The sequence below is a fragment of the Marmota marmota genome, unplaced genomic scaffold, assembly GCF_001458135.2.
Source record: "Marmota marmota marmota unplaced genomic scaffold, marMar, whole genome shotgun sequence".
In the NCBI taxonomy this organism is placed as follows: Eukaryota; Metazoa; Chordata; class Mammalia; order Rodentia; family Sciuridae; genus Marmota; species Marmota marmota.
The window spans coordinates 58956012-58968873 of NW_025999977.1; the positions used below are offsets into that span (position 1 = coordinate 58956012).

The following is a 12862-nucleotide window of genomic DNA, read 5'->3' on the forward strand; positions in this document are numbered from 1 at the left end:
AGAGAGCTTCCGAAGCTCAGTGTGGGCAGAACGTTTTCGCCTAATACACAGGCTGTTGTTTTGACCACTGCTTGTGCTTACGCTCTGGTCGTCGAAGCACACGCACACGGGGTGAAAACGGCATCCTGTGGTGAACAAACCTGTGAGCCTGGTGTAGACCTTCAGAGTGCCCGCCACACTGTGGGAGGAGAGCGCAGCATCTTCACCTTGGCAGAGCCAGTTGATGGGGAGGCCTGGAGTGGGGGCTGGCCACAGTCTTGGACTGCTGTGTCACCAGACCCTCAGTGTGTCTCGTGCTCAGTGGCCCAAGGCTGCTAGTTGCTGCAGAGCGAAGGTGGTGGTCTGGCCCTCTGTCACTCTAGAAAAGCAGTTTTGCTTTGGATTTTTTAGGAGGACAGCCATTATATAAGAATAAACACTTATGAAGCACTGTCTTCCACGAAGGAAGGGCTCGCTCGATAGTCAGTGCCTGCTTATTGTAGGCCCACGTCCCCTCTCTAGGTGAATTTTCGGTGTGTCAGATAGATGATGAAGTTGTCTGCAAACCATCAAAGAAGATTTTTTAGAAAATCTCATCTACCCTTTGCAACAATATTAAAGTAGACAATCTGCTTCTGGTCAATTTTTACCCTAAATGGCAATCTTTGAAAAATGGAGTACATCTGTCTTGGAAACGTGTATGTGGCAGCTGTGCCCACAACAGTGAATGGCTTCTTTACTTTATCGGGCCCTGATTTTGCTCACACTACTATTTTGGGGATTCCTGTGTGTTTCTTGACTTGGGTCAGGAGCACAGGTTAGATGCTCCGGGCTTTTGGTCAGGGCTGGTTTTCTGTTCTCTGCTGCCACTGCTGTGGACCTTGGGCACATCATTGAGTCCCCTCAGGCAGTGGTGTTGTCCACTGAGCTGGAATGACCTTGCTCATGTCCATCGTCTTTGGCAGCTGGCCGAGTTAAGTCAACACAGCATTTGCATTACCTGGTTTCAACATGGGTTCAATTCTGGCTTTTTACACCAAGCCGTGAGTTTCCTGTGACCTTCACAGAAGGTGTTCTTGTAAGGATTCAGCCTTTCTTAATCTTTTGTGGCTTTTCAGAAATTATGAGGTTGATGTTCAGTCTTTTCTCCCTGTTTGGAACATTAGTGAAAATTAAAATATGGTTGTTTTATATGTATTCTTATATTGAGAGTCTTTTTCTGCTCTAATAGATGGTTAATTTTTATATGTTCCATTTATGATTGAGAAAAATTAATTGCATTCAACTCTTAAAAGCTTAACATTTAAAATATTTCTCTACTGGCATTCAGTTATTGAGAATACTGAAGTCTCCTACTATAAGTAGACTTCTCTATTTTCCCTTGTTCTATTAAATTTTTCTTTATATATTTTGGTACAGTTTTATTAAGTACATGTAAGTTAAGGATTTCTGTATCTTTCTGAAACTTGTATTAAGTAGTGACCTTGGCTCCTTACAGTCTATTTTGGCTAATATTAACATGGTGAAGTTAGCTTAGTCTTGTTGTTCAGTGTATAATTTTCTATTTTTTATTTTACCCTGGAACTGGGGATTGAGCCCAGGGCACTTTACCACTGAGCCACATCCTGAGCCCTTTTTATTTTCTTTTGAGACAGGGTCTTCCTAAGTTGCCAAGGCTGGCCTTGAATTTGTGATCCTCCTGCCTCAGCCTCCTAGTTGCTGGAATTACAGGAGTGTGCCACTGTGCCTGGGTCTTTTTCTATTGTTTTCTCTTTCTACATCCTTAAATTTTGGGGATAGCTCTTGGAAACAATGTTTTGCTGATATTTTAAAATGTGATCTGACAGTTGCTAGTTGATGAATCAGTTCATTACAGTTATTGTTTCCGGTCTTTTGGAATAATTTCTCACATTTTGTGTGTTTTGTCCAGTTTTGTTTTTGTCTTTCCTGGTTTCTCCTCCCAGGGTGCTGGGATCACGGGCGTGCGCCACCACCCCTGGTTTTCCTGTTTTTCCCAGTGGTTGTGAATCTTGTTCTTGCCCTGCTCCCCTCTAGCATTGTAGAAGGCAGGTGTCTTTTTCTGCTCTTCAGTGGCTCCTCTTGAAGGTGGGCTGCTCTCAGTATTCGTGGTCTCCCGTCGAGCGCTGATCTCCCTCCACCCCTCCCATCTTGATACTCTGTTGGCCTGTTTTTAGGTTTCATCTTTGAACCTTTTATCAATACCAAGTTAAACACCATGATCAGCAGCATGGGTATGATCTGTAGGTAGGTGTTTTTCCTAGAGTTTTGCCACCTGTTTTCTCAGCTGCTTGGCAGTAACTTGAGGCCTTTCTTCTGGGGCCACTCCTGGAGCTGCTTCCGCACACAAACTCAGGGTTGGCTTGTTTGGAAGGCCTGCTCTGGGTGATTGTCCATCCAGTGTGCGGTTCTTGGCGGGCAGTTCATTTCACTGTGCTCCAATCCCTTCATTCTCTACAGAGGTCATCCTCAGGCCTGGTCAGAATGCTGACCGCCTTGCATGCTTTGTCTTGATCTCAAGGTCCTACATTTTTCTATGACGTATTGGGAAGTGTATTTGGCTTTAATTTCAATCATGCTTATAAATAGTCCTGCTTCCTAATTCAGAGAGGTAGTGTACTTAATTTTTCTTTAATTCTGGAAAATTCCCAAGTATCAACCCTTAAGAAATTATGTATCCCACCTCTTAAGAAATTATGTATCCTCTGTTTTTTTTGTGGCTCTGGGCCTCTGTCAGCTGGGGGGGGGGGTTTGTTGTGCAGGGGCGCTGAGCTTTGTGCTGTTTTAAACAGAGCCTGCACTTTGTCCTGTGCCACCTCATGTACTGTCTGGTGGCCATTGTGTCTCTCTGCCTCATCCCTTCTGGTTTTCTGTCTCTGCTGTATCTTTCTTCACATTTTTATTCCAAGCAATTAATTCTCATTGGGCATTTCTAATACCAGCTGAAATTTTTTATTTCAACAATTGTAATTTTCTATTTCTAGACACTTCATTTGGTTCTTTAAAAAATGTTACTGGCAAACTTTGATAGATGCCAGACCCATCCATATCAATGTCCATTCAGGAATTGGGGAGTAATTGCAGGTTGGATATGTAATCCTTGGGCTCTCTGTGAGCTGGACTTGGACCTTGGCACCATTGTCCCATTTGACCACTGTGGCCGTGGGTTGAGCCACGGGGTTGTGTGCTGTTTAGAGTCTGTGCTGCAGTTCTCACACGTCTGGATAGGTCCCTTTGCCTACGGACACCGTGTCAGATGGAGAACTGAGTGAGAGGCTGTGGCTGCCCTGTGGTTGCTAGGGTCAGCCAGTCTTGAGTTTTCCTGGGGGTAGGTCAGATGGTACACACTGGATTGAAGGACCTTGACGTACACGTGTTCCTCTGCTGTCTGATGCTCCGCATCTTGGCCTGTCCTTCTGGAAAGCAGGTGCCCATGCTCCTGCCACCTCGCCTGTAGAGCCTCCCAGAGGTGTGGTGCCCCTTCACCTCCACCTACACAGAGATGATGGTACTGTGAGGTGGCAGCCCTGACACCATCCTCAGTTCCTTCAGTCACCTTTGTCCCCTTTAGCCGTTAGTATTTTCATCCTGCAGACTTGAGCTGTGTAACCTGTGCACAGCATTATCTCTGAAGCATTTAAAAGGCCAGTATGGAAAAGTATTTTAGGCATGGCTCCTCAGACACCCTGTTGTGTACGCCAGGTTATACCTGCATCAGGTGATTGCTTAGTGGAGCTTGATTCTGCCTCTTTCACCTGCTCAGCCTGTGCCAGATGCAGGGAGATGGCTACAGTCTCTAAAAATAGCCCTCAGATGCCTAATGTGCTCATTATGTGGCAGAGCCTGTGGATACCTGCTCCTCCAGCTGGGGATCAGATTATGTCCCCCAGCCAGGGCATTGTTAGCCCTTTAGCAAGCTGACTGCAGCTGCTATTCAGGCTCAAAGGCTCTAATCTCCTTTCAGTCCTCTAAGCCTTCACTCCGTAATCCCTTCCAGCAAGCGGTACACTCCATGGCACAGTTGGCCGCCTCAAGTATGCCTCTTCCATTCATTTTGCCCTGATTATCTTTTTATCTCATTAAGTGCCTTTAGCTCTTGTGTTACACGTTAAAATAGATAGACACATCAAATTGGCCTTAAAGATACAACTTGGTATTTTCTCCTTCAACGCAGTGGACTGTTACAGAGTCGAGAGGCTTCATTTCATTCCCGACTCTGGTGCTAATGAGCCATGTGAACTTGGAAAAGTCAGTTAACTTCACTGGGCCTCAGTTTCCTCATTAGTAAAATGGAGAGGCTGGGTTCCTGCAGCGTGATATCTGAGCTCTTCCCAGCTCAGCCGTCTTGTGGCTCTGGGCCTCTGTCAGCTTGGGGGGTGTTGTGCAGGGGCGCTGTGCTTTGTGCTGTTTTAAACAGAGCCTGCACTTTGTCCTGTGGCTGGGCTTCATGCAGAGCCTGTGCTTTGTGCCATAGACCTGACTTTGTACAGAGCCTGTGCTCAATACCGGGGCTTGGTTTATACAGGCCTATGCCCTGTGCTATGGCTTGTTTTTACATGGAGCCTGAGCTTTATGCTGTAGACTTGGTTTTGTAGGGAGCCTGTGCTATGTGCCATGGTGTGGTTTCATACAGAGCCCATGATTTTGCCGTGGGCATGGTTTCTCTCTGAGCCTGCGCCCCATGCTGTGGCTGTGGCTTCAGGCAGAGCCTGTGCTTTGTGCTTTAGGCGTGGTTTTATACAGAGCCCTTGGGCCCTGCCCTCTGGGGGCTCCTAGTCACTGTACTGTTAATTCAGGACAGACAGTTACATCATAGGACCTAATTTCTTGGCAGTCAGAAAACCTAAATAAAAATTTAACATATTAGATATTCCTTAAAGTTTTTTTTTCTTTTTATTAACTGATTTTTAGAAAAATATATTGATTGATTAGTATTTTGCAAAGTGTCAAGATAGGTCTGTGTCCACCATCCTTGACCTGATCTGTCCCAGCCAGGAGGAACGTCCTTTTTTTACTCTGTTCTTGAACGTGTCCCTACAGTGTTTCCTGGCTTCCTGGTTTTCATTCATTAGCTTTTTAAAAAGGAGTTTGACCTTTATTTTATTTACTTGTTTTTATTGGTGCCAAGGATCGAGCCCAGTGCCTCACCCTTGTTAGGCAAGCGCTACACCCTGAGCTGCAGCCCAGCCCTTCCTTTCTTTATTTACGCAGTTCATTCAGGGCATGTGACTTGAAGACGACCCGATACAGAATCTACCAACGTTTCCATTGGTGATGGACAGATAAAGAAAACGTGGTACATAGGTACGGTGGGGACATTCTCCAGGACGGATAAGGAAAGAGAGGTGTACCTTGGATCTTCAGCCTGTTACTTGTGACAACTGGGATGAACCCTGAGGACCTCATGCTGAGTGCAGTGAGTTGGGCCTGGGAGCTCTTCATCATCTCACTTGGATATGGAAGCTGAGACCAGCTCACAGAGTAGGGGGATAGTGGTTGTCACCAGGGACAGAGTCAGCCTGGGCACAGGGGAGAGGTTGGTCAGCGGGGAGCCAGCCATAAGGAGTGAGTTCCAGGTAAGTTCCTCGGGTGCCTCCTGGTAACTGGGGTTCATACCAGTGTATCGTGTGCCTGGAAATTGGTGAGAGATAATTTTAGGTGTTTTTCACAACCGCAGCAGCAACAACAAAATAAGTATGTCAGGCACAGTGTGTGTTGCTGGCTCCATGTCTTGTTAATACACTATAAATATATAGTTTTCATTAATTAAAAATAAAGCTCCTTGTACCACACCACCATCTGCTGGGGGGCACAAAGCTATGCACGAGTACCTACTTCTGTGTATGTGCTGCAACAGGAGGTGCCCGTGCTGGACAGTCCATGGCTCTGTTGGCCCCACAGCCTCGGGTGGGAACTGTGGTGGGCATGAGTCCTGTGGTTGGGGCCTGCTCCTTTGTGCCCCCATCATACAGCGGCTTCCCTGGTTGTGTGCTCACACTTGTGGCTGTCTGTTCAGGGGAGAAGGAACTCTCCATTTCTAAGGTAGATGAGGCCTGGGTGTCCCCGTGACCCCAGCTGGCCCTGTGGGTCTCCATTCTTTCAGTCTTTTTCTTTCTAGTGTGCTGACCAGCCAGCCAGGCCACTGGACACACCCTTGAGTGTGTGCCTCGTGCCTTGTGTGCTACAAAGATGGTCTGTGCAGTGCTTATGGCCTGCGCCTGGCACCGTCTTCTCACACCGTGGCTCCCAGGCATCCTCTCTAGAATGTGGCTGTTGGAGGGCTGCTGCCCCTCTCTGGCTTGTGCCTCTGTGCTGTGCCCTCCCATCCATAAGCTGGCCCAGCCTCTTCTTTCTCCTTCAGCAAGGAATACAAGGTCCACAAGTGGTCTTGGGGTGCTGCTGGGTCCTGTGTCATCTAGGTACCTACTCGGTACTTCTGTGCCACCCCTCCACTCCCGGTCTTCCTGGCTGTGTCCTGGGTGCTCTGTCTTTATAGTGGATAGCTGCTGACTGTCTGACTCCATGACCTGGTCGATATGACTGGGCATGACTTGTGAGTGGCCCAGGGTCAGGGTTCTGCCTGTCAGGGCCCAGCAGCATGGCAGAGGTGGTTCTCACATGGAGTCTCTCTGCTGGAGATAGCATGGCATTCCTGCAGCATTGCGCTGCGCGCTTTTGCCATCGACACCTTCCATGGTAGCAGGGTCCTGAGGTAGTGTGACCCCAAGGTAAGGCTAGCTGCCTCCTCCCCAGCTGAACTCATGACAGGGCCACTCAGCCTCTCATGCTGGGTGGATCCCAGTGTCTTAGGGGCATCACCTGCAGTGCGAGGAGGCTAACTGGGCACCACACCTCCTGGGTGGGTGTGACGCAGCACCATTGGTTTCTCGCTCATATGTCCTGCTCTTCCCTTGAACCTCGCTGGAGTGGCAGGTTCCTGAGTCTCGACAGTCTGCCTCTTGCACCCTTCTGCTGCCCAGGCAGTGTACCGTCATCGGTGCACTGGGTCAAGTGGTGCTCCCGGGGTGTCCAGGAGCCTCTGGACTCTGGTGTGACTGGAGGAGGGGAGCTGCCCTGGCTCCACAGCAGCCTGTGGGCTGGTTTCCTCTGCTGTGCACACAGGTGGCTCCTGACCTGATTCTTCACTGGGGTGGGCAGGTGCTTCTGGAGACAGTGTGCAGACATCATGTTCTAGAGGCTGTGAGTCTGCTTTGAGTCCACATCTGGTGCCACATCTGTGAGCAGGCCTCCTGCTTTGTGAATCTTAGTGTAGTCTACAGTCATTGTCTAGGGCCTGCTGCCCTTCTGCAGAGGCCAGTGTGAAGTGATCCAAGCCATGCCCCTCCATCTCCTTGATCCCTGGAGTAGGCGTGTGTGTCCACATCCCAAGAGGCTTCCCCTTGACCTTCCATGGCCACAGACCCAGGACGGACATGTCAAAAGCTGCCCAGTGTGTCATTTGCATTTTACGTGTGTGGGCCACAGAGATGACCACTGAATGGGTCCAAGATCAGGGGACTGTGGGGGGGGGCACCTCTGAGCTGTTTGCAAAGCCTCTACTTGGCCTTGAAGCTAAGGAGGTTTGGTCTGCCATTGCAAGTCATTCTGTGGCTTATTACGCAAAGCACGTGACTTTAGTCTTATTTGGCCATGGAGGCTGCTGTGTAGCTCCAGAGTTGGGCGTTACCCTTCGGGCTTGGACAGCCCACCCCCTGCCTTACTGGGTAAAGAACATTCTATGGAAAAGCCTTTGTGTATCCACCATATAAAAATAAAAACCGTGGGCTCACTATCTACTTCGAGTGTGGAGGCAGGACCTTAAGGTCGCAGAGGCATCACACCCTTGCTTTTTAAAATTATTTGTGTTGTGATTTTTTGCCGTATTTTGTGGCCAGCTCACTACACGTAGCGGGGCACAGCATATCTTGCCTGTGTGGGCCGTGGACGAGAGGACTGTGTTTTAAGCTTTACCTGTGCTGTGCCAGGAGTCCATTTTCTTGGGTGTGCTAAATCTTTGGGCTCTGGACCACTTGCCTTCCAGCTTTGAAAGTTTCCTTCTCTCTCCTCTCCTGGTGGGTTATGTCTTTAGCTCCTCTTGGGCCTGTTCCGGGGGCTTTGGGGAGCCCCTGGTGGGGGTGTGCGTTTGTTGTGGTGTTGCCTTTGGTTGCTCAGTGGCTGTTGTAGTCAACTTTTTTGCTGCTGTGGCCAAAAGACCCAACAAGAACAATTTTAGAGGAGGAGAAGTCTATTTGGGATTCATGGTTTCAGAGGTCTGGGTCCATAGACATCTGACTGCATTACTCTGGCTCCAAGGTGAGGCAGAACACGGTGGCAGAAGAGTGTGGTGGGAGAAAGCAGCTCAGGACATGACAGGAAGCAGGAAGAGACTACTCTTGGCTCATTAGGGACAAAATATAAACCCCAGAGGCACACCCCACCTGTTCCAGTCACCGCCCAGTTAACCCCTCCAGGTGGACTAACGTGCTGACTAAGTTAAGGGGCTCAGACCAGCCGTTTCACCTTTGAGATTTAATGCATTGTCTCACATGCGCTTTGGGGGGACAGCTCACATTTGTTTCATAACATTGCTGACCCCACACTGTCGAGGTAATGACCTCCAGTGTGGCAGGTGGTGATGTGCATGGACAGGGGTGAAGCCTCTTAGACGTCCAGCGTGTCACTTGGGCCTCCTACCTGAGGCAGACTTTGAAGGGAGGCAGCGATTGGAGTGTTTTAGCCTTTGTGATCACAGGAAGTGGTCAAGGAGTTGCATGAGCAGGCAGTTCTGGAATGTAGCTGGGCAGAGTCCTCCAGCACAGGGCCTGGGCCAGGGACGTCGGCCACAGGCTGGTCTATCACAGAACGGCCATTTTCTCCCCCTGCCGCCGTGGTCCTGGTGCTTCCCTTTCTTCTGGGGTCCGTAGTCCTCCATGCCTCAGGTGGGGCGTCTGTCTCTGACCCTTAGGAAGGCGGCCGAGTGGGCCCCTCGGCTGGGTCAGCGCTGCAGGGCTCCCCTGCTCTCCCAGGTAGAGCTGCCGGCTCCCTTTGGGCCTTCTCCTGGCACCCCGGGGCTCTGCAGGGGTGCTGCGTGGCCACGCGTCTCAGCAGGAAATGGACGTCTGTGGAGATGGAAGCGGAAGGCACTGGGCCTCGCCTTCCCCTAGTTGGCAGAAGTGTTAGCATTACGGTGTGGGCACACTGCTCTCTGTGGGATTCCCTCTAAGAGAGAGTTCCGTGTTTCCTCAACACTAACCGAGCGTGCTAGAGGAGCACTGGGGCCCTCCTGCAGGCTGGTGTTTGACTGTGGATGGAGATGGCAGCTAGGAGGCCTCGTGTGCTGTCCTCGTGTCCACTGCTATGGATACCTGTGGCTCACCTGTGGTGTCGAGGTGAGCGACCATCCAAACTAGGTGGGTGGCGTGCTTTCACACTCCTGAGGCCTCCTCCCTGCGCGGGGCCCGCGTGGTGTCTTCGTTCCTGTGTAGGGAAAGACACTGCCAGGTGCGTTTTCTTCTGACATCCAACAGGGTGTGTCGTGGTCTTCACTTGATGCCACTTGATTGCTTAATATTTGGACCTGATCATTGAGGTGGTCTTTAAAAGAGAAAGGAAGGTGTTTAGCACATTTGCAATTTAAAATTAGATGGAAAGCAGAATGCAGAAGGGTCTCTGTCTAGGAATCTCGTGTTCCATCTGGTTTTGTAGAACTTGGACACACTGAGAACTTTCTGGGGGCCAAGTGCTGGCCCCGGCCCTTCTCAGCTTGCTTGCCCAGTGGCTTTTCAGGGGGCCGCTGGGAAAGCCAGGTCCCTGGGCCCTGAGGAGTGAAAGGCTGAGCAAGCAGGCTGCGGGGCCACTGGAGGCAGAGCCATGAGGACACCGTGTTAGTGGTGGTGGGGGGACGTCATGGAGGGGCTGCAGGTGTGGGGCTGCTCTCTGCTGGCTGCCGGGGCGCGAATGGGGTGTCTGTCTTCAGCCTGAGGCATCTCTGAGTGGCCTTGCCCTCTGAGCCAGACGCTCAGCACCTCGGGTGAACTGGGCAGGCCCAGGCGTGGCAGTGTTTCCAGACATCTCATGGGCCCAGCACCTGTTAGGAGGCCCCGAAAGCCGTGAGCAGAGAGACCTGTTTAGTGCCCCCCAGACACGAGCTGCGTGCCTGCTGAAGGTTTCCGCATCCCTTGTTTGGCTCCTATTTTGCAGAGCTGTTGGAAAACAGTGGGAGGAAATTGATTTTGAGGAAATTAAATTTTTTTTGAACCACAATGCAGGCTTTAAATCAAGGACAAGGTGGGCTCACTGCTGCTGTCTCTGGGCGGTGCCTGGAGCTGCTGCCGCCTGCCCAGCAGACGGGGCAGCCGCGGCCGTGTAAGTGCGCTGTGCTGTCTGCAGACACCCTGCTGACTTTCTCCTCTGTTGCTCAGCCTCCGACAGCCGAGTCCAGGCACGTGCAGCCGTGTGGAGGATGCCCAAGGAGCTGGAGTCCGGAAGCCAGGAGTCCCCCGACGACTCTGCAAGCACCGCCCAGTCCCTGGAGCTGCTCTGTCACCTGGACAACACAGCCCATGGCAATGTGGCCTGGTAGGGTGCTGCACGTGGCATAGGCCCAGGACGAGCCTGCACGCTGCTCAGGGCCTCATTCTGCGCAGGGACCACCTGCACTCTTGACAGACGCTGTGCCTCCATTTGTTTTTGTTTGTTTGTTTGTTTTTAGTGTGTGGGGGTCCTTGTTGTGTTCTAGATTAACCTTGCTTCTGGAAGCTCACCATATGCATGGTGCAGAGCCTGTGTCCCTTCTTTTCCTCTTGGTCTAAGCAGTGTTGCCCACAGTCACCTGACAGAATCAGCCTGCCCTGTGCAGCGCTTTCCACAGGTCGTGCCTCATGCCGAGGGCAGCCAGCTCTCTTCCCATGGCCTTTGCGTGAAGGCTGTGTGCCTGGTTTACCATGTCCTAGGCCTTCTGTTGTCTCTGCGTCTTCAGCTTTGTTTTCCCCATCAGTCCCTTGGTGTGTCAGGCGACAGGAGATGTGACTGCCATTTGTAGAGGCTTTTTGGCCAGTTGCTGCCTGTGTAGTCAGAGGTTGGCTGTGTCCACTCACCTAGCCACTCCAGAGGCGTCTTTGCACAGCAATCCTGGCTGGTCTCTGATGGTGCTGAAGCCATGATAACATTAGAGGCCATGATTTCCAGGAGGGACTCTGGGGCATAACGTTATGGGTATTTATAGTGACCGTGATTACTTTGCTTAGTACAGCGAAACTTGGATGTGTGTGTATGTGTGTGCACTCTCATGCATCCTGAAGGAGGCCTGTACCTCTCTACGCTTGCTTCTGTCATAGCTGTGCCAGTGAAACAGATTCAACCCATAACATGCTTATTACTAAGCATCTGCTGCATGCGCCCTCCTAGGCTCTAGGGACAGCAGGTGAGAGTTCCGGGACCTGGCCTCGAGGAGTCCCTGTCTCCAGGGGAGACTCAGAGTGTCGTGGGCAGGAAGCTGTGGTGATGAGTACTAATGAGCTGTGTGCCAGAGCCCTAGAGGAAGCTGCGAGTCAGACTGCTCGAGGACTGAGTGTCCTGAGGTGACACTCAGACAGGGCTGAGTGTTGGTCCAGGCTCCATTGCGAGGCCTGGTCCTTGACAAGGTTTTGGAGCAGTGCACAGTCAGGCAGTCTGAGCTCAGGAGGCCCCATATCACTGAGGAGGATTTGATTTTACCGTGGTTTTGCTTCCGCCTGCTCCGTGGTTCTTCCTTGTTAGAGAGCTGCCTTGAGTATTCACCTCATGCCCGACCTTGCGGAGTTGGTGGCTGGTGAGTCCTGAGGCCCCAGGAGCAGTTGCTTTCGTGCTGTCACTTGGCTGCCCACCTTTAGATTCCCTGTGCACGTCTCACAGCTCCATCCAGAGTCCCACATTCAGTGGCCACATTGCCCAGCAAGCAGACATTTGTGTAGGTGTCTATAAGCATGCACATTGTGTGTGTCCCTCGTCCCTGGAGGCACAGTGGTGTGGGAGCAGACAAGCCCCAGGTGGGCCAGAAGTTGCTCAGGGAGGACCATGAGAGCAGAGATGGTGAGCTCAGGAGCGGCTGTGGAGCCATCAGGCTGCTTTCCTGGCTGCCTACCTTGTGCACGCACCTGTCAGATGACATCCAGAGAGCAGGCTGTGTCTGTGGGTGTGGGTGTGTGTGTGTGCGCGCACACGCACACCTTGTCAGGAACTGAATGCTGAATATTAGCTTGGGACACTAAACTGCACCATGCACACCTCCCATGAAAGGGAGGCTTGTTGTGAAGTGGTTGTGGTGTTTAAACACAGTCGGCTGTTCTCAGAGTCACCGGAGTGCTATCTGTTCTGACTTTGCCGCTGCTGTTCAAAGCATTTCTTGAGCTCTTCTCTGTCATCTAGAACATCAGTGCATATTTTTCCCCGTGTGTCTGTTTTGAGTGTTTCACATTGAGGTCATTGCAGATTCAGCAGCAGTTGTAAGGAGAGCACAAACCCTGTACGCCCTCCACCCGTCTCCTTGGTACCTGTGGCAGCAGTGAGAGGCCTCCACCTGCACGTAGGCTCTGCACCTTTTGCCAGCCCTGCGTGGGTTCTCGTGCTTGCGTGGGAGCCTCCAGAACAGTCTAGAGCAGCTCGCCCACGGGTCCTTCCTTCTTTAATATCTGCAAGCGCTATTCTGTGCTTCATCCCTAATTTGGTCATTTCTAGAAGATTATAAAGTGAAGTTATGCACTGTGTAACCTTGATACTGACTTTTTTAATTCCCTGGAGTTGTTGTGTGTGTTGACTAATAGCCAGTTTCCTTTTGTTGCTGAGGAGTATTCCCTGGTACCATGCACCACCGTCTGTCTACCTGAAC

The 12862-nt window shown here is 51.0% G+C and overlaps 1 protein-coding gene across 3 annotated transcripts in view; it reads left to right on the forward strand.

The window, feature by feature from the left end:
• The window catches only part of Eipr1 (EARP complex and GARP complex interacting protein 1), a 104750-nt gene that overhangs the window by 45581 nt on the left and 46307 nt on the right, over window positions 1-12862 (forward strand). The window contains exons 1-2 of one of the 3 annotated variants that reach the window (XM_048804890.1): window positions 5369-5413; window positions 10419-10575. In XM_048804890.1, the coding sequence (XP_048660847.1) occupies window positions 5384-5413; window positions 10419-10575 (187 nt within the window). In that variant the 5' untranslated portion in view covers window positions 5369-5383. The other 2 variants (XM_048804888.1, XM_048804889.1) reach the window with 2 other exon arrangements.